At 42.6% G+C, this 25,195-nt stretch overlaps 4 protein-coding genes across 11 annotated transcripts; all 4 read left to right on the forward strand.

The window, feature by feature from the left end:
• On the forward strand, positions 1–3,315 carry LOC147331798 (uncharacterized). 3 transcript variants are annotated; one of them, XM_086288056.1, is made up of 3 exons: positions 1–125; positions 1,127–1,204; positions 2,109–3,315. In XM_086288056.1, the coding sequence occupies exons 2-3, from the start codon at positions 1,187–1,189 to the stop codon at positions 2,916–2,918; spliced, it is 828 nt and encodes a 275-aa protein (XP_086144182.1). In that variant the 5' UTR covers positions 1–125; positions 1,127–1,186; the 3' UTR covers positions 2,919–3,315. The 3 variants fall into 3 exon arrangements, with proteins under 3 accessions (XP_086144182.1, XP_086144181.1, XP_086144183.1); XM_086288055.1 differs by having other exon boundaries at positions 86–217; XM_086288057.1 differs by lacking the exon at positions 1–125 and adding an exon at positions 342–696.
• Positions 3,316–4,222: 907 nt separating this feature from the next.
• On the forward strand, positions 4,223–9,506 carry LOC147331799 (deoxyribonuclease-1-like). 2 transcript variants are annotated; one of them, XM_086288069.1, is made up of 6 exons: positions 4,223–4,344; positions 7,162–7,301; positions 7,980–8,118; positions 8,515–8,603; positions 8,700–8,780; positions 9,313–9,506. In XM_086288069.1, exons 3-6 carry the CDS (start codon positions 7,981–7,983, stop codon positions 9,347–9,349), a joined length of 345 nt encoding a protein of 114 aa, XP_086144195.1. In that variant the 5' UTR covers positions 4,223–4,344; positions 7,162–7,301; position 7,980; the 3' UTR covers positions 9,350–9,506. The 2 variants fall into 2 exon arrangements, with proteins under 2 accessions (XP_086144195.1, XP_086144196.1); XM_086288070.1 differs by lacking the exon at positions 4,223–4,344 and adding an exon at positions 6,754–6,891.
• Positions 9,507–15,083: 5,577 nt separating this feature from the next.
• Positions 15,084–18,036, forward strand: LOC147331800 (uncharacterized). Of its 3 annotated transcripts, none has more exons than XM_086288063.1 (3): positions 15,084–15,208; positions 16,210–16,287; positions 16,978–18,036. In XM_086288063.1, exons 2-3 carry the CDS (start codon positions 16,270–16,272, stop codon positions 17,617–17,619), a joined length of 660 nt encoding a protein of 219 aa, XP_086144189.1. In that variant the 5' UTR covers positions 15,084–15,208; positions 16,210–16,269; the 3' UTR covers positions 17,620–18,036. The 3 variants fall into 3 exon arrangements, with proteins under 3 accessions (XP_086144189.1, XP_086144188.1, XP_086144190.1); XM_086288062.1 differs by having other exon boundaries at positions 15,169–15,300; XM_086288064.1 differs by lacking the exon at positions 15,084–15,208 and adding an exon at positions 15,406–15,779.
• Positions 18,037–19,848: 1,812 nt separating this feature from the next.
• On the forward strand, positions 19,849–24,166 carry LOC147331801 (deoxyribonuclease-1). 3 transcript variants are annotated; one of them, XM_086290515.1, is made up of 10 exons: positions 19,849–19,973; positions 20,244–20,383; positions 21,064–21,202; positions 21,599–21,687; positions 21,763–21,864; positions 22,670–22,785; positions 22,970–23,082; positions 23,168–23,322; positions 23,398–23,491; positions 23,973–24,166. In XM_086290515.1, the coding sequence occupies exons 3-10, from the start codon at positions 21,065–21,067 to the stop codon at positions 24,021–24,023; spliced, it is 858 nt and encodes a 285-aa protein (XP_086146641.1). In that variant the 5' UTR covers positions 19,849–19,973; positions 20,244–20,383; position 21,064; the 3' UTR covers positions 24,024–24,166. The 3 variants fall into 3 exon arrangements, with proteins under 3 accessions (XP_086146641.1, XP_086146644.1, XP_086146642.1); XM_086290516.1 differs by having other exon boundaries at positions 19,853–19,973; positions 21,784–21,864; XM_086290518.1 differs by lacking the exon at positions 21,763–21,864 and having other exon boundaries at positions 19,851–19,973.
• Positions 24,167–25,195: the final 1,029 nt, after the last annotated feature.

Genomic DNA, 25,195 nt, shown 5'->3' on the forward strand with positions numbered 1-25,195 from the left:
GGTGCTCTGGACGTGCTGTTTTTTGTCCTACAGCTTTAAGAGGCTCTGTCTCGGCTCTTAGTTGTTGGCACACCTGTTCACCATAAGTCATCACAGCACAGCTCATGGGCTGGGCTCCTCCAAAGGTAACCACCAAGCTGATGTTGGTTGGAGTTGTTTTATATGTTTAGATTAGTTTGTTGTCTCCTGCATGCTGTCATCTGCTGCTCTCCCTCAGGTATGTTCCCAGCTCAGGTGTGTTTGTGAGGGAGTGTTAGGGACCCGCAGAGACACTGGAGACAATAACTTGTACGAGCACAACTAAACTCATGGCTGCTGATCATTTAAGGTTTACCTTCAAAGTAGGAACTGCTGTCCTCCCTTAAACTGTGTGTACAGTGACTGGAGAACAATCCTCAGTGCTGGCCTACACCTGGGACACTGCAAACCAGGGTGCTTTGCTAGAAAGCAAGTTCAGCACATGCAGGATGTGTTTCTGATATCGCGGTTTCGCAATCTAGCTTTGAGCACATTCATGGTTCCTTTCATCCTCGGCACCAGTTGCTGCTTGTTGGGAACATGACCTCCAACTATCTGTCCACTAACTCTTGGGAAGAGCCCATCAGGATGCTTGGTGAAAAACCTCATTTTAAAAACAGCCCTGCACACTGTTCCTTCACCGTGACCAAAGAGTTCCATGATTCCAGATGCTGACAAGTAATGTCGCTCGATTGTAACAGATCAAGTAGTGTAATTGTGTTTGTGTGCAGTTCTTTATTTATATATTTGTATTGTCCGGGCATACGAGCACAGCTAAACCTACAGCCGCTGATCATTTAACCTTTAGCTTGGCTTCCCAGTTAAAGTGTTTACAGAGAGGGAATGATTGAATCAGGGTGTCATTTCTCATCTGCACGTGTATGTTGTCCATGCTACCTCAGAGATATTTCAAAGGAAAGGTTAGACCTGTCTCCTTGAGGGATTATTTAAAGCTTCAAGTCCTCTGATCCTCCGTCTTGCCATCAGCTCAGTTTAATCTAGACCAGGCTAAAAGTTTATTATCTTAGGACGGTCTAAGTCATCTGGATGTAAAGTGACTTTAATGTGCATTTCGGCTCCGGAGCCTAATAAAGCTCTTTCCTGGCAGGTGTTGGTGGGTCGAGCAGTCTGACGGAGGAACGTAGTCGGCCATCTTGGAAAGAAGAAAATGTTTTCTTCACACACGGTGAGAAAAACATCGTTTTTATAAATCATGAGTCCGAACATTTTACAGACTTTTATACGTGAAATTGTTCGTAGTTTATAAACACATCTGGAAGTGCCGTGCAAACCAAGGCCGAGCTGCTTTTAGGAAACGTGAAAAGTCTATCAGTACAACTTTCATGAATGATCATCATTTATTGTCATTATATCATTATGATTATTGTTAACTACCACCCTTTAGTAATTATTTACAGTTTTCCAGAACATGAGAAACAAAATGCATGTTAAGAAAAGGAAAATAGTAAATGGAAAGACGAAGGCTTCAACCTCTTAGACCTTTCCTTATTTCCAACACAGCTGATTTAAATGGTTAAATGACTTCCAGTTCTCCTGGTAACGAACTAATCAATTGATTCAGGTGTGCTGACCCAGGGTGAGATCTAAAACCTGCAGGACACCGGCCCTCGAGGCCTGGAGTTCGACACCCCTGGTCTTACACCAAGGACTAAATGGTTCATTTTTGGCTCGCTGCACTGTAACAGGGACGGGGTGATTTGCAGAGCACTTTGTAAATGAGGACTGTGTGCAAGAGGTGCAAGTGCACGGGTGAAGTCGCACTGTCCCCTCTGCATTTGATTGTCCCTCGTTGGGTCGGGCGTAAAGACTGAGCAGGGCAATCAGCTGGTTGAACCGATGTCCACAAGATGCAATCAGCGATGCACTTGTTTAAATGTATTTTATGCAATAATACAGTCTTTCTTTTCCAAAACGCATCCAAACAATTTACAACACAACAGGTTACTATTATGGGCATCATCCAACAAACAGGTTTCTTATCGAAGCAGAGAGGCCGGCACGACAAAACAAGATTTAACTCAAACACTTATTAAGCTTCTGACTCCCTGCCTGTGTCTTTGTTGCTGTAGGAACAAGACGCCAAAGAGAGCCCAACACCTCAGTGCTCTCAGTTGGCTGAAGATGCTCACTCAAGTGCAAACTTACTTGAGCACTACAGGTGTGATCAGTGTAACAAGAAGTTTCATGCCCCGTGTCACCTCAGAAGACACCAGCGCATCCACAGTGGGGAAAAGCCCTTCAGTTGTGACCAGTGTGGAAAGACTTTTACTCGGAAAAGCAACTTAAAAACACATCACCTCAGCCACAGCGGCGTCAAACCACACATATGCCACCAGTGTGGAAAGACATTTCGTTCTATGGGCAACTTGAGAACTCATCAGCGCCTACACAGAGGAGTCAAACCATACGCATGTAGCCAGTGTGGCAAGGCTTTTACTCAGATGAGCCACTTACAAACCCATAAGATGGTCCACAGCGGAGAAAAACCCCACACATGTGAGGAGTGCGGAAAGACATTTAGTTTGATGGGCAACTTGAGAACTCATCAGCGCCTGCACAGAGGAGTCAAACCATACGCATGTAGCCAGTGTGAGAAGGCTTTTACTCGGATGAGCCACTTAAAAATCCATGAGATGGTCCACAGCGGAGAAAAACCCCACACATGTGAGGAGTGCGGAAAGGCTTTTAATTATAAGAGCAACTTAAAGAGACATAAACTGGTCCACAGTGGAGTTAAAGCACACAAGTGTGACCAGTGTGGGAGGGCTTTTGCTTTGAAGTCGAGCTTGGCGACACACAAGCTGGCGTCGCATGTGACCTTTCTGGGAAAGCCTCCAGCCAGCGACCCCAGAAACACACCAACAGACGCTGATACGTGATCGGTGCAGCAGTTCAGTTTACACAAACTCGAGCTTAAGTCAACTCTACGCTTACTGACCATGGACACGCACCAGTGCGACCAGTGTGACAAAGCCTAGAACCAGTTTAGAGGTAATTCAGTCAGTTTTTTTAAACAAGCTAATGTGTATATAAAAGATTTGTTACTGGTAATACAGCAAAACTTGATTGTAGTTTTTAAAGTTCAAGTTAAACCATGTGAAATAAGTTGGATAATACACGGTGTTACATATGGGACACAAACGCAGCGTTTTGGGACAACATGGTTTCTGTTGGGTTTACACAAACTGTAAAGATGTTATTACGATGTTATTACGATGTTATTACGGTCAATGTTAGCTCTACATGGGTGTTAGATTTCAAAATAAAATCCTTTTAAACGATCGTCTCGTTTCATTTATCACCAGCAGAACAGTCTCCAACAGTGTCCAACTTTATGGCTCATAATGGGCAAAGACGCGGCTACAACTTTGATGCTAATCTGAAGTGAATAAAACTATAATAGGACATGAAATGCATTTAGATCTGTACATATGCTGTAATGATCACATGATGTGGCGCCATCCTTTCTGAAATTAAACCGACAACAGATTTGTTGTCTGGGGCATTTAACACAAACTGATTTGAATAAAACGACATCATGAATGCAAAAAACGATGCACCTGCATTCATATTCATATTTCCTCCTCGGTTCCAACTATTAATACAGAAATGCAAATGCATCATTCTTTTCTTGAAATTTAAACACAGGTTTATAAACGGTCTCAGCAGTTCTTAAGTACATTTAGTAAAACAGGTAAACACTTACTAAAACACAGTCATTGTGTCCTTACATGCTGTCGTTTTAGCAGACTCTCAAACCAGTTTCAGTCCAGTAGTGTCCGTATCACTGCCGCCCAAAACCAGTATCACGAGCTCAGTGTGTCACATGGCCTTGCTTGACCAGATGGTGCTATTCAAAATGTTGCCAAAAGGGATAATGAGCATCACTCTCATGCCAACAGTTATGGCAAAGATTTTATTCTGCACGTTTGATCTGAGACACGACTGGTTATTAGGGGTGCAACGATATTCGTATCGATATTGAACCGTTCGATACAGTGCTTTCGGTTCGGTACGCATATGTATCGAACAATACAACATTTGTAATTTATTTTATCAATTTTCCTTCTGACGATGCTGTCTGTGTTGAGCGCTCAGAGAATCTGTGTTCGACTACTCCGCCTAGGCTGCACTGTCGAGCGCAGATCCACTGAGCGCTCAACACAGACAGCATAGTCAGAAGGAAGAGCGCAGGGCAAGCTAGCGAGACAGAAGCTAAGCTCTCCTTGCAACAGGCAAATTGAACCTCATTCAGATCTGGCGTTTGGAATTATTTTGGTTTTCATGTGACGTATGACCCTGAAGGTAAGCGAGTCATGGATTAAAGTAAAACAGTATGTTGGATGTGCCATGCAATGCTCAATTACATGGGTGGGAGCTAGTGTGTTAGCGCAGTTAGCTCGTTAACGTGTTGGCCGTCTAGCCCCATGCACGGGGCGATCGGCGGTAGCTCGTTAACGGAGATTTGCCGTGTTGTGGCGTTAAGGTCATTTCAACGAGATTAACCTGAAAGCACTAGTGGGAACACAACGAATATGACTGCACATTTATGCTGACATCATCCTAGTGCAAAGACAAAAACAACAAGCATGCTACTAACTTTAGCCGAGTCATTTAGACAGCTGTTAGCACATGATTCTCCTTATGCTGCTGAGAATATAGCCCAGAAGAAGCGGATAGTATAGCTTTTATTTTGGAAAGAGCCATTTCTCTGTAATAAACTCTCTTTTCCAAAGATGAGTGATTCCTCAATCAGATACAGGGCTCGCAATATCGCTAGCCCGACGTCCCGGAGCTAGCGATTTTTTCAGTCGGGCTACCAAAATCTATCTCTGCCCTGCCCGTCGGGCTATTGTAGGAAAAATATATGTCAATGCTTTTGCATTCTTTCAGAAATGTAGCTGGGTAATTATGTCATTGGCATCGGTGAGCCACTGTCAATATGTGACATATTGAAGTTGCGTTTGAATTTGCGCTTGTTTTTTTGCTTTCACTTTGCAATCGTGTGAACTGTGTATAGAGAGCGACAGCACTGATCTGTGAGTGATGATAATTTGCGCACCAATTCCTCTGACATCGTCTTATTAATCGTTAGCTTACTATGCAAACATGACAAGTGAAATCTCCCGCAGCTTAAACATGTGAGAGGTTGATCGCGCAGAGAATCGCTGAGCTTATGTGAGTCCGTGTGTAAAAGCATTTCAGTTCTGCTGAGCCAAATAAGACAGGTCAGGGTGAAGAAGTGACAGCCAAAGAAAAGCTTACCACAAAACGGAGAAGTTATGACAAATGAGACTATAAGGCAAAAAGAAAGTGCAGCTTTATGGTTTCATGGACAAAAGAATTTCTGTGGCTGCAATATGACGAGCTAAATAACCAGGGCTGCACATAAGTGGTCCGCAGGTGCGCATTCGCTGTCAAAATAAAAAACATGCACAAGGGTTAGGGTTAAATTTAAAAACTATACTTTTGAGTTAAAATATATATTTATAATTTTAATAAATGACAAATTAAAAATGCATGAACATTTTTTTGTATCGAAAAAATATCGAAACGTGACACCAAAGTATCGAACCGAACCGTGAATTTTGTGTATCGTTGCACCCCTACTGGTTATCCATCAAAGTTCAACACTTTAAAGTCCACAACTTTCCACACTCTGATAAGCACATCCCAGCGGTGACCGCCCCGCCGGTTCCCAGACTGCAGCCTTGGCGTTCGCTCTGGGGCTTATTTTTAGCTACACACATGGCACTTTTCCATTTTATCATTCTTTATTAAACATCTTACAAAGAAGTATTTAACTTTAATTAGTTTTACCAGAGTGTGCATGTTTATGGATGTTAGAGAAAAATACAAGGTGCAGATACTGCACATCTGCAGTCCCCATCAGGTCACATGTGCATATAACCAAAAGTCAAATACAGAAAATGATCCTGCTACTTTGGCCCTAGTGCAACTCTCTGTTGGTCTTTGGTTTAAACTGCAAGAGTGGCTACAAATCTGTGGTTAAGCTGCACTTCCTGCTGTTTCTCCCTCTGTACTCGTTGCTCTTTAGGTCAGTATGTGGTAGTTCTCCATGTCCCAGTGGAGATTTCCTCTCGTGCAAGCTTTCCTCACGCGCACACTGAGCCCTCATCCTTTCTACACAAAATTCGTTTGTCTACTTCATAAACAAGACTAATAGTCAGCAAACATCTTGGCTTCACTTGGATTCTCAAGTTTAAAATACATGGAAAGTTTGGGAAACTATGGTTTACCCTGACGGGAGCATGAATGTGGACAGCAGCGGTGGCACCGAAATTTATTCAGTATTTGCTGAGGCATCAGATTCTCGACAGCTGGCAGTAAAGAAAGAGTCAGGAGGCTGGGTGTAGTGGACACCGTATATGTCTAAGCACCGACCTGGCAGATCTGATTACAATGTTAAAAACATAGAGCTTAACCCTCATCAGTAACATGACAACTGTAACATGCTGTAAGTATGAGCACTTTTATGAAACTTCACTAAAGTGTATTATTGTGTTGTCAAGCTTGAATGCATTGTAAGTGAATGGGTTCTGTTTGTTCAGCTACAACTGGGAAGAAAAACTTTCTGACCAATAAGGTGGAGACGGTGGCATACTTGTGTTGTATCAGCCTATCGGAAGGTTTTTGAAGGTCTGATTTCAAGATATAACACTGGGACAGATGATAGTTTAACAAGGCTGTAGCAATATTACTGTTGTTATTGCTAATGACTGTTACGTGTCTCTGCTGGAGCAGACCTAGAGTAGATATTATGTTTTGTCTGTCCCTGCTCTCATGAACAAGGCATCTTTCAAACTGCTTGAAGGAATTTCTTCAGTTTCCGTAAGGATTTTGCCAAAGTTTAAGGTCATCCCAACACTGCGACACTCATTCTGAGTTCATTTGTGAAGTGTGACAGAACTTCACACAAATGCCAAACAGGACAACAGCAAGTTAAAACAATGCTGAAGTGTTTTTATTGTATGACGAGCAGAAAAGAATTTGAGGTTGCAACGTTATCCTTGTTGCACTGCAATCTTGGGATGTGAGAACCTGAAAGCCTGAAATCTGTACCCCATCCACAACACACCTTTTCTCTGTACTCCTCCCCAGCACCCTGCAGTCACATGCGCCTGCAGGTAGATAAAAACCTCAAAAGAGACACTGGTCGCCATTCTGCTCAGAAGCTTTTCAGGAGCTTTCAGAAGATTCACGAGTTCAGGCGTCTCCACCGTGCAGACATACAGGAGCAGGTATGGACCTCTCACTCGCTACAAAAACATCTGAGCTGTATTCGGTGCAATACTGTGAGCCAGTTTCTTGTTTAGAGTGGATGTTTCAGGCTACAGCAGCATTACAGTAACTTTTGTGCATTTTTCCTGCAGTAATTGTGCGTTTACAAACACATTTCAGCAGCACATGCAAACCATCACAGTATAAATGCAGCTCTGTTTCCATATTTGGCAACCTTTGGTCTTCCACAACAGCTCCAGGACGGTGTAACCAGGGCAACAGAGTAATATATTGTCCTAAAAGGATAATATTTTACCAAGCCTTGCAACATGCTGCAAATAGCGACGCGCTAAATAGCATGTTAGATAAACTGCCAAAAATACATCCAGAGGAGCAGGTGTTTGGTCTCTCACTCTCATGTCATGAGCTCTCAGCAGATGGTGGAACATGAGCCGCTTTGTTTTGGACTAAACTCCATGTTAAACTGGACTTTATGACAGAGAAATATGGAGTGAAAGGAAAGGCCTTACTTCAGCCTGCAAATCGGTTTTTAATGCACAGGAACTGGAAATTATTAACCTGATAACCTGGGAAGTCATTAGCTTACATACGTGTAAAATAAATATGAAATCATTTGTAAGCGTCAGTGTTTCATGTGATTTCTAAGTCATTTTTAACATGTGACCTGTTTGGTGTAGGATGCATTTGGTGGGCACTTTGGGGCTTTTTCTGACCTTGCTGCATCTCTCTAACTCGCTGCTGCTGGGAGCCTTTAACATCAAATCCTTCGGAGACACCAAAGCCTCCAACACCACTCTGATGAACATCATTACCAAGGTCTGGGACTTTTCCCTCTTTGGTAGATATGACAGTTTGTACAAAATGTTTACATCCACCCATTTGTAATGCAATTTGGGTCAGAGTGCTTTCAAAACCAATCCAGAAGTGTTATCTTGTGTGTGCGTTTTGAAATAGTTTGAACTGAATTTTGAGAAATGCTTTGGATGATTTGGCCTGTTGCAGAAGTAAACCTGAATATTCCCAGAATATTCCCACCTCTATGCTTAAGGAATGATCAATGAAATAACTGGATGTGCAACAGCTGTAGCGTTGCCTTTACAATCTAAAGCTTAACACATGAATTTTTTCGTGCAAGGTAAAATATAAACAAACGTGATGTTGCAAGATGGACAATCAGCTGATTCATTTTCATTTTTTATTTGTGTTTTGCAGATTGTCCAACGCTATGACGTCATTCTGATCCAAGAGGTCAGAGACAGTGATCTCTCAGCAACCCAAAAACTCATGGAGTACGTCAACAAGTGAGTCCACACACCGAACATAGAACATTCAGAGTAACACTGAGCATGAAATGCAAACGTATGGAAACATAAAAGTGTGTGTTTGTTTCCCCCCAGAGATTCTCCTCAGTACAAATACATCGTCAGCGAGCCTCTCGGTGCGAGCACCTATAAAGAGCGATATCTCTTCCTTTACAGGTGCACCACGATGAAAAAAATAAGTCTCTACTCTACACACAGTGAAATGATATTTATTCAGTTCAATTTTATTTACACAGCGCCAAATCACAACAAGAGTCGCCTCAAGGCGCTTTATACTGTCAGGTAGACCCTACAATAACACATACAGAGAAAAACCCAACAATGCTGTATTCACTGCAACTGAGACCATAGACTCGTCAGCAAAATGTTTACTGAGCTCCAATCAGAAGAGAGGCATTCTACACAAAGGGCAAAGCAGTCGCCCCATCAGAAATCATGCAGTTTTAAAGCACTTTTGCTTTTTTAATATCAGCTTTGAGCTACAGAAAATCGAGCAACTTTGTAAAGCAGTGGCTGTAGTAACGACCACAGAGATGCAAACAAAATCATAATGCAGTGTATACTGTAGTGATGGCATTACCATGCAGGCACGTTGAGTTTTTCAGCACTGGAAAGAAACCTGTGGAAACTGAAGCCGTCTGCAGCACAAACTGTGAGCCACTAAAAGAACGGTTTCTCTGTCTCTCAGGCGTTGGCTGTCAGCGACCACTTCCCCGTGGAGGTGAAGCTGAGCGGTTAGGCTCACGTTGCTTGAACCGTGACTTCCACAAGCTTTCCACACATCGTGCTCAATCTGCAGCCAGCACAATGATCATTCAGTTGGGGACTACTGTCAGCCACAGCTTCATGAAATGCAAATGCACAATAAAGCCACTAAAAGAATTTCACTGAAAACTTGTGTGTTGTAAAGAATTCGGCTTCTTGTTGCAGTGGAGCACATTTGTCTGGAACATTTACTGAGACCCTTTGTTGATTTGGAAACCTTTAATAACGCGTGTGTATTTTATTTCACTTCTTTTGTCTGCTTAAATGTCTTCAGAGTTTTGAGTTACTGAAGTTTTTTAATTAATTTCCCAAAACAGCTCAGACACACAGCAAAACACTAACCTGCAAAACTGAGCCAAAAATGTTGAAAAAACATAAAAGAGCGGTAGAGTAATACATCTGTAGGGGAGACCGGGGATAGTTGTCACATCTTTGACATTTCTGTCTGTAAATTGGAGCTCTTTTAAGGTAGTGGATTCAAAATGTAATGCAAAGTATTTACATGTCTCTGCTATTAAATAGTGCAGCTATTTTCTCTGCAGCACAATTACCCATTACATGGTATGGCCTCAAACACGAAGAGTGAAATGTTACAATTAACCCCATAGTCTGGGTTAGTTGTAACATATCCTGGGGTGAAATGTAACACAATGAAATAAGAGTACTAACAAAACATTAACATGTAATCTTTTTTATTCAACACATGAATGCACTTAGAGCCATTTATGTAGCTGTGTGTGTGTGTGACAGAATGCAGAAATCCAGCTTTTGAACATATTCCAACCCCCCAAAAAAGACAAATTATGGAATTTTCTGCAACTGAATATTTCATAAATTTTGGTTGGTCTTCCTTGAGTTTGGCCTCATTGGCTCAGTGGGCATTATAACCTACAACTCTTGCACCAATTTTGAACATAACAATGAAGCTGAAAAAATGTAGTTGTTCACCAGCATCGCAATTCCATTACTTTTTTTCATGGCTTACCTTGGTGTGGTTTGCAAAGTGCTTCAGAAAGATGAGGAAATCTGTTTCTTGCACCCATCCTGATTTATTTCCACTACCAGTACTTCCTACTGGTCCATCTCTGACACAGTGGTCAGCATAATGTATGTGTGGGAACACAAACAGTGGAGGAATTGTGTTGCCAATGGCATTAACCACATATACAAATGCGACCAGTGAACCTCTCTCTGCTGATGTCGTTGCCCCAACTTGTTTAATATAAGTTAAAGTAATAGTGTGGTAAGTTGTAACATCTGCGTTATTGTTACAACTGACCCCGACTCCTATAGCCATGAACTAGCTAACATTACAGCCAACGGCTAAAACATTAGCACTAAAGACCTACACAGAATATATCCCCATAGACATACAAATAACACAATTTAAGTTTGATGAGTTTAACTGCAAAGCAGATAATGCTATTAGAAATTGAAATAAAGTAGAAAAACTTACTTTTTGGCATACAAATTACTTTTTTTCATGTTAAATTGTCTGTGTTTGACAAAATGTGCTGATTTTTCACATGTGATAGCAGAACTGAGTTGGGCATGCACAGGATGAGTCACATCATTTGAAACTTAGCCCTGATTGGAGAAACTGGAAGTGTTACAACTGACCCACGTTACAACTATCCCCGGTCTCCCCTACACAAAAGAAGAAACAATGTATTCATTAAAGATTATTTTCAGTCATCTCAGTTACTCCTGTAAAGCTGAAATGTGTTCACCACATATGTTAACCTGTGATTTTTAAACACTGAAATGGAAAATCAGGTTGTCTGCATACAAAAAGCTAAAGATGCCTGGGAAATAGAGACACTAGAGTTTCTAATAGCGTCCAAGAGAAGTGTGCTTGGAGAGACGATAGCTGACTGCAGCCTCAAGATGGCAGTGATGTAGAAGCACATCACTTATGCTTTGGTATAACTGACTAGACAAGCACTGCTTGTCCTGGCTGAACAGTTAAGTTGGGGTTGCTGTAGTTCAGTTCTACTAATTGGAAGGTTTGCAGTTCAATACCAAGCTGCTGCAAAATACTTAGCCTCCCCCCCGAGGATGTAATATTAAAGTGAATACACGTGCTGATTTCATCTCTTTACATGAAAGAACATTTACTTTTCCAGGAGTCACATTAGTGACTTGTAGCTTTAGGCTTAGTAGACGACTCACACATTGACAAATCCAAACACATTTGAGGGTAATACTCTTAAATGTGTAAATGTAGTGCTCAAAGAAAACAGGGAGCACCACAGCAGAGGTCATTCATGTCTGTCACACACAGGACGTGACAGTGAAAAGTGTGGAGACACTGCACACCTGAAGTTTAGCCGATTGTGTTGCGCTGACACTCAGGTCCTTTTGAAGTGTCGTATATTGATTCAATTGTCCAAAACACAAACATACAAAGAATGAAAAATGCTCCTTGTTATAAGAATGCAAGATTCATTTTGATTTGGTTGTCCGCTGAATTTTTAACATTCTCAACTGTCATTTGAATGTAGAGACGTCTGAGTTACAGAGATAATGAATGAGAACCACACGCTTTAATCCATTTAATGTATGAATCCAGACATTTATTTGGATATTTCACAGTAAAAACCAAACATTTGTTAGAGATGACAAAGGCTTTGCCACATTTAGATGCACTAAAGGTCAGATTTGCTGTTAGTCCTTCATATGTGAGACTCTTTTGCAACAATTAGCAGTTTGCTCGCGTAAGCATACTGCAGGTAATGCTGAGTGATGGAGAAGGCTCGGCAGGTTGCCCGAGTGTACGGCTCTTCAAACCAAAACAAAAAGTCACACCCTAACCTCGAGTGTTTTTATTAACACCTTGAGGGGTAAATGCTGGGTTTTATCCCCCAAACATGTAGACTGCTCACTGCCTGATGTCAGATCACATCTGTAGCTGGTGCTACAAAGTGTGCAAACATGTTTCCCCTCTCTAAGCCTTTCTTCTCTTAAGCATCTCCAGATACATCCCCAGGGACTTCTGAATAGAGTCCTTGGTGATGAACTTGACAAAGTTATTGACATCAGCCTCTCTGTTAGCCGCCAGCTTGTCTATGGTTGGCTTCCTCATCATGGACTTTGTGAGCTGTCTGGCGTGATCTGCAAATGAAACAAATGCACATGTAAGGAAGCTGTGCATTCATATACAATTTCTTCTATGAATACTGACATGGGCTTCAATTCATTGCAAAATATATTCAATTGCAGCACTATTGTGGAGCACCTTTTATTTCTTATGTGGGAAAGTGACATTTCTAACAGGTGCTGAAAGCTTATGCTCTTTCTCTGCCTCCTGCACATCCTGCCAAGTACCAGGATGTACTAAATACTGCTGTACAGATGGAAATACACCCATATCGACACTTCTGAGGTACGAGGTTACATCTCCCTACATGCGGGTTCGTGCCACCTCACCTTAAAACAAACATACACTGATAGCAGCTCATTTTTTTCCTACCTGCCTTGGAAATGTTACCTGCAATTTTATTACCCAAATGGTAAATGGACTGGTTCTTATGTAGCGCGTTTCTACTCATCTGAGCGCTCAAAGCACTGATGAGGCCAATCACCGTGATGTCATCTGCAAACTTAATGATGGTGTTGGAACCATCAGCAGGTCTGCAGTCGTGGGTGAAGAGGGAGTAGAGGAAAGGGCTCATCACACAGCCTTGTGGTACACCGGTGTTCATTGTGATGGTAGATGAGCAGCGGTTATCCAGCCGGACATGTTGGGGGCGGTTGGTCAGGAAGTCCAGTAACCATTTGCAGATGAGGGAACTGATGCCCAGGTCTGTCAGTTTCCTGATGAGTTGTGAGGGGTGGATTGTATTGAACGCTGCACTGAAGTCTATAAACAGCATTCTGGCGTAGGTGTTGTTGTTGTTGTGAGATTATAATATTATTTTATGCCATGTTAGACCCCTAATTAAAGATTGTGAATTATTATGTAGTTTTAGTTTGCATTATTCTCCTGAATTAGAAGAAGGTGATAACTCTTGCATTAGTTTGCATTACATTAGACTGCTGATTTATTGTGAATGAATGATGTTGTTTTATGATGCATTATACTGCTGAGTTATAAGAAATACTGTTCGCAGAAAGTCATCGCCTTATTTGTCTGATTAGAAGAGAACAGAACATGCTGGAGTTTTCTGCCCCATCTCAGCAGGAGCAGATAACCGGGGAGCCAAGGTCGTAGCTTAGGCGTCGTGTGAGAGAAAGCATGTGAATGTTTAGGCTTTTTATGATAAGGTGGAGGCACCAGAGGCTATAAGAGTTTGATCAATGCTCCACCATTTTGAGATCTGATGCTGTCTGCGTACGGTGTCCATCTCCCACGCGTGTGATCATTAAAATCATCGTTTGACTCAACCCGGCCGGACCAGTGTTGTTATTGTGGTTTTTCCTCTTGTCTCCATCCCCAATATTTGAACTCGTAACATTGTCCAGGTGTGAGAGGACAGAGTGCAGTGCGATGGAGACTGCATCCTCTGTGCTCCTGTTCTGGCGGTATGCGAATTGGTGGGGGTCCAGGGTGGGGGGGAGACAGGATTTGAAGTGTGCTAGGACCAGCTGCTCTAAGCACTTAGTGATGATGGGGGTGAGTGCTACTGGGCGGTAGTCATTGAGGCAAGATGGGTTGGAGTTTTTGGGTGTCGGGACGATGGAGGTGGAGTTGAAGCAGGCCGGTACCACAGCGTGGGCCAAGGACAGGTTGAATATGTCTGTGAGCACTCCTGCAAGCTCCCCAGAACACGCTCTGAGAACACGCCCGGGGATGCCATCAGGACCTGCAGCCTTGTGGACACTGATCCTGCTCAGCACCGCTCCTACATCGGTGGGGGAGAGAGTCAGAGGTTGGTGGTCTGCTTTGGTTGTGGTTGTGGGGTTCCCTCGCTCAAAACGAGCATAAAAGTTGTTGAGCTCATTGAGGAAGGAGACATCAGAGGATGCGGGGGAGGGTTTGGTGGTCCTGTAGTCTGTGATGGTCTGGAGTCCTTGCCACATGCGTTGGGGGTTGGAGTTGGAGAAGTGTTCTTCTACCTTCTTTTTGTAATGGTGTTTGGCTTTTTTGATGCCCTTCTTTAGATTAGCCCTGGCTGTGCTGTAGGCGTGTGCATCTCCTGACCTAAAGGCGGTGTTGCGGGCCTTCAGGAAGAGACGAAGATCCCGGTTCATCCAAGGCTTCTGGTTGGGGTACATGGTGATCCGTTTCTGGGTGTAAAGTAAAGTGTGCATGTTAGTCCCCGTAGGGATATAGTTCCTCTGCATTTAACCCATTCACCCAGTGAAGCAGTGGGCAGCCACCAATGCAGCGCCCGGGGAGCAGTGTGTAGGGACGGTACCTTGCTCAGGGGTACCTCAGGGTAGCCATTCAGTGGAGTCGAACCACCGACCTTCCGATCATGGTGCCACCACTCTACCTACTGAGCTATCCCTGCCCACTGTCAGGTGGTGACACTGTCTGTGGTTTTGGAGATGTAATCCAGTACAGATGAGGCGTACTGGTCCAGGTCTGTGTGGGTGAACATATTCCAGTCTGTTGGTGTGGTTGAAGTTCACCTTTATGTGCTGAAGGTGAAAACACTGAGCAAAGGGAGGAGTGTATGATCTGTAGATACTATGGAAGCTGAAGATTGTACCTGACACCCGTTTGCTGCTGCCACCTTCTGGCCTTCAGGTGCTCTGGACGTGCTGTTTTTTGTCCTACAGCTTTAAGAGGCTCTGTCTCGGCTCTTAGTTGTTGGCACACCTGTTCACCATAAGTCATCACAGCACAGCTCATGGGCTGGGCTCCTCCAAAGGTAACCACCAAGCTGATGTTGGTTGGAGTTGTTTTATATGTTTAGATTAGTTTGTTGTCTCCTGCATGCTGTCATCTGCTGCTCTCCCTCAGGTATGTTCCCAGCTCAGGTGTGTTTGTGAGGGAGTGTTAGGGACCCGCAGAGACACTGGAGACAATAACTTGTACGAGCACAACTAAACTCATGGCTGCTGATCATTTAAGGTTTACCTTCAAAGTAGGAACTGCTGTCCTCCCTTAAACTGTGTGTACAGTGACTGGAGAACAATCCTCAGTGCTGGCCTACACCTGGGACACTGCAAACCAGGGTGCTTTGCTAGAAAGCAAGTTCAGCACATGCAGGATGTGTTTCTGATATCGCGGTTTCGCAATCTAGCTTTGAGCACATTCATGGTTCCTTTCATCCTCGGCACCAGTTGCTGCTTGTTGGGAACATGACCTCCAATTATCTGTCCACTAACTCTTGGGAAGAGCCCATCAGGATGCTTGGTGAAAAACCTCATTTTAAAAACAGCCCTGCACACTGTTCCTTCACCGTGACCAAAGAGTTCCATGATTCCAGATGCTGACAAGTAATGTCGCTCGATTGTAACAGATCAAGTAGTGTAATTGTGTTTGTGTGCAGTTCTTTATTTATATATTTGGATTGTCCGGGCATACGAGCACAGCTAAACCTACAGCCGCTGATCATTTAACCTTTAGCTTGGCTTCCCAGTTAAAGTGTTTACAGAGAGGGAATGATTGAATCAGGGTGTCATTTCTCATCTGCACGTGTATGTTGTCCATGCTACCTCAGAGATATTTCAAAGGAAAGGTTAGACCTGTCTCCTTGAGGGATTATTTAAAGCTTCAAGTCCTCTGATCCTCCGTCTTGCCATCAGCTCAGTTTAATCTAGACCAGGCTAAAAGTTTATTATCTTAGGACGGTCTAAGTCATCTGGATGTAAAGTGACTTTAATGTGCATTTCGGCTCCGGAGCCTAATAAAGCTCTTTCCTGGCAGGTGTTGGTGGGTCGAGCAGTCTGACGGAGGAACGTAGTCGGCCATCTTGGAAAGAAGAAAATGTTTTCTTCACACACGGTGAGAAAAACATCGTTTTTATAAATCATGAGTCCGAACATTTTACAGACTTTTATACGTGAAATTGTTCGTAGTTTATAAACACATCTGGAAGTGCCGTGCAAACCAAGGCCGAGCTGCTTTTAGGAAACGTGAAAAGTCTATCAGTACAACTTTCATGAATGATCATCATTTATTGTCACTATATCATTATGATTATTGTTAACTACCACCCTTTAGTAATTATTTACAGTTTTCCAGAACATGAGAAACAAAATGCATGTTAAGAAAAGAAAATAGTAAATGGAAAGACGAAGGCTTCAACCTCTTAGACCTTTCCTTATTTCCACTTTGTAAATGAGGACTGTGTGCAAGAGGTGCAAGTGCACGGGTGAAGTCGCACTGTCCCCTCTGCATTTGATTTTCCCTCGTTGGGTCGGGCGTAAAGACTGAGCAGGGCAATCAGCTGGTAGAACCGATGTCCACAAGATGCAATCAGCGATGCACTTGTTTAAATGTATTTTATGCAATAATACAGTCTTTCTTTTCCAAAACGCATCCAAACAATTTACAACACAACAGGTTACTATTATGGGCATCATCCAACAAACATGTTTCTTATCGAAGCAGAGAGGCTGGCACGACAAAACAAGATTTAACTCAAACACTTATTAAGCTTCTGACTCCCTGCCTGTGTCTTTGTTGCTGTAGGAACAAGACGCCAAAGAGAGCCCAACACCTCAGTGCTCTCAGTTGGCTGAAGATGCTCACTCAAGTGCAAACTTACTTGAGCACTACAGGTGTGATCAGTGTAACAAGAAGTTTCATGCCCCGTGTCACCTCAGAAGACACCAGCGCATCCACAGTGGGGAAAAGCCCTTCAGTTGTGACCAGTGTGGAAAGACTTTTACTTGGAAAAGCAACTTAAAAACACATCACCTCAGCCACAGCGGCGTCAAACCACACATGTGCCACCAGTGTGGAAAGACATTTAGTTCTATGAGCAACTTGAGAACTCATCAGCGCCTACACAGAGCAGTCAAACCATACGCATGTAGCCAGTGTGAGAAGGCTTTTACTCAGATGAGATACTTAAAAATCCATGAGATGGTCCACAGCGGAGAAAAACCCCACACATGTGAGGAGTGCGGAAAGGCTTTTAATTATAAGAGCAACTTAAAGAGACACAAACTGGTCCACAGTGGAGTTAAAGCACACAAGTGTGACCAGTGTGGGAGGGCTTTTGCTTTGAAGTCGAGCTTGGCGACACACAAGCTGGTGCCGCATGTGACCTTTCTGGGAAAGCCTCCAGCCAGCGACCCCAGAAACACACCAACAGACGCTGATACGTGATCGGTGCAGCAGTTCAGTTTACACAAACTCGAGCTTAAGTCAACCCTACACTTACTGACCATGGACACGCACCAGTGCGACCAGTGTGACAAAGCCTAGAACCAGTTTAGAGGTAATTCAGTCAGTTTTTTTAAACAAGCTAATGTGTATATAAAAGATTTGTTACTGGTAATACAGCAAAACTTTATTGTAGTTTTTAAAGTTCAAGTTAAACCATGTGAAATAAGTTGGATAATACACGGTGTTACATATGGGACACAAACGCAGCATTTTGGGACAACATGGTTTCTGTTGGGTTTACACAAACTGTAAAGATGTTATTACGATGTTATTACGATGTTATTACGATGTTATTACGATGTTATTACGGTCAATGTTAGCTCTACATGGGTGTTAGATTTCAAAATAAAATCCTTTTAAACGATCGTCTCGTTTCATTTATCACCAGCAGAACAGTCTCCAACAGTGTCCAACTTTATGGCTCATAATGGGCAAAGACGCGGCTACAACTTTGATGCTAATCTGAAGTGAATAAAACTATAATAGGACATGAAATGCATTTAGATCTGTACATATGCTGTAATGATCACATGATGTGGCGCCATCCTTTCTGAAATTAAACCGACAACAGATTTGTTGTCTGGGGCATTTAACACAAACTGATTTGAATAAAACGACATCATGAATGCAAAAACGATGCAGCTGCATTCATATTCATATTTCCTCCTCGGTTCCAACTATTAATACAGAAATGCAAATGCATCATTCTTTTCTTGAAATTTAAACACAGGTTTATAAACGGTCTCAGCAGTTCTTAAGTACATTTAGTAAAACAGGTAAACACTTACTAAAACACAGTCATTGTGTCCTTACATGCTGTCGTTTTAGCAGACTCTCAAACCAGTTTCAGTCCAGTAGTGTCCGTATCACTGCCGCCCAAAACCAGTATCACGAGCTCAGTGTGTCACATGGCCTTGCTTGACCAGATGGTGCTATTCAAAATGTTGCCAGAAGGGATAATGAGCATCACTCTCATGCCAACAGTTATGGCAAAGATTTTATTCTGCACGTTTGATCTGAGACACGACTGGTTATCCATCAAAGTTCAACACTTTAAAGTCCACAACTTTCCACACTCTGATAAGCACATCCCAGCGGTGACCGCCCCGCCGGTTCCCAGACTGCAGCCTTGGCGTTCGCTCTGGGGCTTATTTTTAGCTACACACATGGCACTTTTCCATTTTATCATTCTTTATTAAACATCTTACAAAGAAGTATTTAACTTTAATTAGTTTTACCAGAGTGTGCATGTTTATGGATGTTAGAGAAAAATATAATATAAAATAAAATATAAATATAAGGTGCAGATACTGCACATCTGCACCCCCCAACAGGTCACATGTGCATATAACCAAAAGTCAAATACAGAAAATAATCCTGCTACTTTGGCCCTAGTGCAACTCTCTGTTGGTATTTGGTTTAAACTGCAAGAGTGGCTACAAATCTGTGGTTAAGCTGCACTTCCTGCTGTTTCTCCCTCTGTACTCGTTGCTCTTTAGGTCAGTATGTGGTAGTTTTCCATGTCCCAGTGGAGATTTCCTCTCGTGCAAGCTTTCCTCACGTGCACACTGAGCCCTCATCCTTTCTACACAAAATTCATTTGTCTACTTCATAAACAAGACTAATAGTCAGCAAACATCTTGGCTTCACTTGGATTCTCAAGTTTAAAATACATGGAAAGTTTGGGAAACTATGGTTTACCCTGACGGGAGCATGAATGTGGACAGCAGCGGTGGCACCGAAATTTATTCAGTATTTGCTGAGGCATCAGATTCTCGACAGCTGGCAGTAAAGAAAGAGTCAGGAGGCTGGGTGTAGTGGACACCGGTATATGTCTAAGCACCGACCTGGCAGATCTGATTACAATGTTAAAAACATAGAGCTTAACCCTCATCAGTAACATGACAACTGTAACATGCTGTAAGTATGAGCACTTTTATGAAACTTCACTAAAGTGTATTATTGTGTTGTCAAGCTTGAATGCATTGTAAGTGAATGGGTTCTGTTTGTTCAGCTACAACTGGGAAGAAAAACTTTCTGACCAATAAGGTGGAGACGGTGGCATACTTGTGTTGTATCAGCCTATCGGAAGGTTTTTGAAGGTCTGATTTCAAGATATAACACTGGGACAGATGATAGTTTAACAAGGCTGTAGCAATATTACTGTTGTTATTGCTAATGACTGTTACGTGTCTCTGCTGGAGCAGACCTAGAGTAGATATTATGTTTTGTCTGTCCCTGCTCTCATGAACAAGGCATCTTTCAAACTGCTTGAAGGAATTTCTTCAGTTTCCGTAAGGATTTTGCCAAAGTTTAAGGTCATCCCAACACTGCGACACTCATTCTGAGTTCATTTGTGAAGTGTGACAGAACTTCACACAAATGCCAAACAGGACAACAGCAAGTTAAAACAATGCTGAAGTGTTTTTATTGTATGACGAGCAGAAAAGAATTTGAGGTTGCAACGTTATCCTTGTTGCACTGCAATCTTGGGATGTGAGAACCTGAAAGCCTGAAATCTGTACCCCATCCACAACACACCTTTTCTCTGTACTCCTCCCCAGCACCCTGCAGTCACATGCGCCTGCAGGTAGATAAAAACCTCAAAAGAGACACTGGTCGCCATTCTGCTCAGAAGCTTTTCAGGAGCTTTCAGAAGATTCACGAGTTCAGGCGTCTCCACCGTGCAGACATACAGGAGCAGGTATGGACCTCTCACTCGCTACAAAAACATCTGAGCTGTATTCGGTGCAATACTGTGAGCCAGTTTCTTGTTTAGAGTGGATGTTTCAGGCTACAGCAGCATTACAGTAACTTTTGTGCATTTTTCCTGCAGTAATTGTGCGTTTACAAACACATTTCAGCAGCACATGCAAACCATCACAGTATAAATGCAGCTCTCTGTTTCCATATTTGGCAACCTTTGGTCTTCCACAACAGCTCCAGGACGGTGTAACCAGGGCAACAGAGTAATATATTGTCCTAAAAGGATAATATTTTACCAAGCCTTGCAACATGCTGCAAATAGCGACGCGCTAAATAGCATGTTAGATAAACTGCCAAAAATACATCCAGAGGAGCAGGTGTTTGGTCTCTCACTCTCATGTCATGAGCTCTCAGCAGATGGTGGAACATGAGCCGCTTTGTTTTGGACTAAACTCCATGTTAAACTGGACTTTATGACAGAGAAATATGGAGTGAAAGGAAAGGCCTTACTTCAGCCTGCAAATCGGTTTTTAATGCACAGGAACTGGAAATTATTAACCTGATAACCTGGGAAGTCATTAGCTTACATACGTGTAAAATAAATATGAAATCATTTGTAAGCGTCAGTGTTTCATGTGATTTCTAAGTCATTTTTAACATGTGACCTGTTTGGTGTAGGATGCATTTGGTGGGCACTTTGGGGCTTTTTCTGACCTTGCTGCATCTCTCTAACTCGCTGCTGCTGGGAGCCTTTAACATCAAATCCTTCGGAGACACCAAAGCCTCCAACACCACTCTGATGAACATCATTACCAAGGTCTGGGACTTTTCCCTCTTTGGTAGATATGACAGTTTGTACAAAATGTTTACATCCACCCATTTGTAATGCAATTTGGGTCAGAGTGCTTTCAAAACCAATCCAGAAGTGTTATCTTGTGTGTGCGTTTTGAAATAGTTTGAACTGAATTTTGAGAAATGCTTTGGATGATTTGGCCTGTTGCAGAAGTAAACCTGAATATTCCCAGAATATTCCCACCTCTATGCTTAAGGAATGATCAATGAAATAACTGGATGTGCAACAGCTGTAGCGTTGCCTTTACAATCTAAAGCTTAACACATGAATTTTTTCGTGCAAGGTAAAATATAAACAAACGTGATGTTGCAAGATGGACAATCAGCTGATTCATTTTCATTTTTTATTTGTGTTTTGCAGATTGTCCAACGCTATGACGTCATTCTGATCCAAGAGGTCAGAGACAGTGATCTCTCAGCAACCCAAAAACTCATGGAGTACGTCAACAAGTGAGTCCACACACCGAACATGGAACATTCAGAGTAACACTGAGCATGAAATGCAAACGTATGGAAACATAAAAGTGTGTGTTTGTTTCCCCCCAGAGATTCTCCTCAGTACAAATACATCGTCAGCGAGCCTCTCGGTGCGAGCACCTATAAAGAGCGATATCTCTTCCTTTACAGGTGCACCACGATGAAAAAAATAAGTCTCTACTCTACACACAGTGAAATGATATTTATTCAGTTCAATTTTATTTACACAGCGCCAAATCACAACAAGAGTCGCCTCAAGGCGCTTTATACTGTCAGGTAGACCCTACAATAACACATACAGAGAAAAACCCAACAATCAAATGACCCCTATGAGCAGCACTTTGGCAACAGTGGGAAGGAAAAACTCCCTTTTGACAGGAAGAAACCTCCGGCAGAGTCAGGCTCAGGGAGGGGCGGCTGTTTGCAACAAAACATGGTTCGTTGCAGTGATGCCGTGTAAAAAGCATTTTTAGTTCTTGCTCTAAATATGTATTTTGTAGAAAGGGAAAAAGTCTTTTTCATGGCAGAATGTGAATAGTTTGATTGTTTTCTTTGTTTCTTAAAGCCAAACAATTTAACAAAAATAAAAATGACTTGTTCACGTTGCCCGGGGTTAAAGTCAAGATTGGTGTTGGATCATCATCACTTAGACCTCAGAGGGTTAAAGAACCTCCCATAAGTTTCTCAAATAACCATTCAAAACAACTTGATTAAAAATTTATATTTCCAGCATGTTTGTAGTGTTTGAGGCATGTTTGAAGTAATTTAACGGCAAATCCTCCGTCTTTGTTCTGGCATAAACATACATCTTATACACACTCAGAATTCAGAAGAAGTGATTTAAAAAAAGGGGAAAAGCAGAACTACAATAAATTTGTCCCGAGAAGCAACTGGACATGTTTAGAAATGAAGTACACACTGGCAGCAAATGAAAAGGTGGTGATTTTCTCCACAGGGAGGCGCTGGTATCGGTGGCAAAAAGCTACACCTATGACGACGGCCCGGAGGAAACTGGACAAGACGCCTTTAGCAGGGAGCCGTTTGTCGTAATGTTCTCCTCCAAACACACTGGTAGGTGCTGTGGCTCGAGTTATACAGCTGTTTCTGCATCACACTGATAATGATGTGGATCCTCATTCAAACATTTGTGCGTGGTAGTTCCTGGGACATGTTAGTCACTAGTCCTTTATCATTCTCATGCGGTGTAAGCGCCTCCGTCACTGTCAACACTCCTTCGTTCCCTTCTCTTCTGTAGCTGTGAGAGACTTTACTCTGATCCCTCAGCACACCTCCCCAGAATCAGCTGTTCGGGAGCTAAATGCTCTCTATGACGTGGTGGCAGATGTCCGCGCTCGCTGGAACAATGATGTATTTACAGCCTACAAGTAAAAATCATTTATTTGGTGGAAAAACACACATTCGGTAAATGCGACTCACACTACTCTCCCTGCAGGACATCGTGCTGCTGGGTGACTTCAACGCAGGCTGTAGTTATGTGTCCGGGTCTGACTGGCAGCAGATCCGCATCTTCACTGACAAGACTTTCCATTGGCTGATCACTGATGCGGCCGACACTACCGTGTCGCAAACTGTCTGCCCTTACGACAGGTAGACAGATTGTGGCAGGTCGTTCTGATGTGTGCACGCAAACTCTAAACTCTAATCATCTTTCTGTGTTTGCAGGATTGTGGTCACTGCGGACATGATGAGAGGAGTGGTGAAAGATAGTGCGAAGGTGTATAACTACATGACGGACCTGAATCTCAAACAAGATCTGGTAACAGATGAATTTCAATCCTTATCTCTGTAAGAATTCATTTGAACTAAAAAGCACAACCTGCCTCATTCCCCGCTGACACTAATGGAAACGTCAATATAAAAAGTTAACATAATGCTGTATTCACTGCAACTGAGACCATAGACTCGTCAGCAAAATGTTTACTGAGCTCCAATCAGAAGAGAGGCATTCTACACAAAGGGCAAAGCACTCGCCCCATCAGAAATCATGCAGTTTTAAAGCACTTTTGCTTTTTTAATATCAGCTTTGAGCTACAGAAAATCGAGCAACTTTGTAAAGCAGTGGCTGTAGTAACGACCACAGAGATGCAAACAAAATCATAATGCAGTGTATACTGTAGTGATGGCATTACCATGCAGGCACGTTGAGTTTTTCAGCACTGGAAAGAAACCTGTGGAAACTGAAGCCGTCTGCAGCACAAACTGTGAGCCACTAAAAGAACGGTTTCTCTGTCTCTCAGGCGTTGGCTGTCAGCGACCACTTCCCCGTGGAGGTGAAGCTGAGCGGTTAGGCTCACGTTGCTTGAACCGTGACTTCCACAAGCTTTCCACACATCGTGCTCAATCTGCAGCCAGCACAATGATCATTCAGTTGGGGACTACTGTCAGCCACAGCTTCATGAAATGCAAATGCACAATAAAGCCACTAAAAGAATTTCACTGAAAACTTGTGTGTTGTAAAGAATTCGGCTTCTTGTTGCAGTGGAGCACATTTGTCTGGAACATTTACTGAGACCCTTTGTTGATTTGGAAACCTTTAATAACGCGTTTGTATTTTATTTCACTTCCTTTGTCTGCTTAAATGTCTTCAGAGTTTAAAGTTTTTTAATTAATTTCCCAAAACAGCTCAAACACACAGCAAAACACTAACCTGCAAAACTGAGCCAAAAATGTTGAAAAAAAGCGGTAGAGTAATACAATCAGTCATCTTCAGTTACTCCTGTAAAGCTGAAATGTGTTCACCACATATGTTAACCTGTGATTTTTAAACACTGAAATGGAAAATCAGGTTGTCTGCATACAAAAAGCTAAAGACGCCTGGGAAATAGAGACACTAGAGTTTCTAATAGCGTCCAAGAGAAGTGTGCTTGGAGAGACGATAGCTGACTGCAGCCTCAAGATGGCAGTGATGTAGAAGCACATCACTTATGCTTTGGTATAACTGACTAGACAAGCACTGCTTGTCCTGGCTGAACAGTTGAGTTGGGGTTGCTGTAGTTCAGTTCTACTAATTGGAAGGTTTGCAGTTCAATACCAAGCTGCTGCAAAATACTTAGCCTCCCCCCCGAGGATGTAATATTAAAGTGAATACACGTGCTGATTTCATCTCTTTACATGAAAGAACATTTACTTTTCCAGGAGTCACATTAGTGACTTGTAGCTTTAGGCTTAGTAGACGACTCACACATTGACAAATCCAAACACATTTGAGGGTAATACTCTTAAATGTGTAAATGTAGTGCTCAAAGAAAACAGGGAGCACCACAGCAGAGGTCATTCATGTCTGTCACACACAGGACGTGACAGTGAAAAGTGTGGAGACACTGCACACCTGAAGTTTAGCCGATTGTGTTGCGCTGACACTCAGGTCCTTTTGAAGTGTCGTATATTGATTCAATTGTCCAAAACACAAACATACAAAGAATGAAAAATGCTCCTTGTTATAAGAATGCAAGATTCATTT

This window comes from Aulonocara sp. 'chitande type north' Nkhata Bay, linkage group LG4 (genome assembly GCF_057382095.1).
Source record: "Aulonocara sp. 'chitande type north' Nkhata Bay isolate Kocher_YH1m ecotype deep benthic linkage group LG4, A_spYH_male_GT1.1, whole genome shotgun sequence".
Taxonomy (NCBI): Eukaryota; Metazoa; Chordata; class Actinopteri; order Cichliformes; family Cichlidae; genus Aulonocara; species Aulonocara sp. 'chitande type north' Nkhata Bay.

Excerpts from the sequence above, each read along its gene's own strand:
- LOC147331799 (XM_086288069.1), top strand. The coding sequence starts at position 7,981 with ATGCATTTGGTGGGCACTTTGGGGCTTTTTCTGACCTTGCTGCATCTC. Across the intron at positions 8,119-8,514 it reads TGATGAACATCATTACCAAG|ATTGTCCAACGCTATGACGT; the intron begins GTCTGGGACTTT and ends TGTGTTTTGCAG. Across the intron at positions 8,604-8,699 it reads CTCATGGAGTACGTCAACAA|AGATTCTCCTCAGTACAAAT; the intron begins GTGAGTCCACAC and ends GTTTCCCCCCAG.
- LOC147331801 (XM_086290515.1), top strand. The coding sequence starts at position 21,065 with ATGCATTTGGTGGGCACTTTGGGGCTTTTTCTGACCTTGCTGCATCTC. Across the intron at positions 21,203-21,598 it reads TGATGAACATCATTACCAAG|ATTGTCCAACGCTATGACGT; the intron begins GTCTGGGACTTT and ends TGTGTTTTGCAG. Across the intron at positions 21,688-21,762 it reads CTCATGGAGTACGTCAACAA|TGTGTGTTTGTTTCCCCCCA; the intron begins GTGAGTCCACAC and ends GAAACATAAAAG.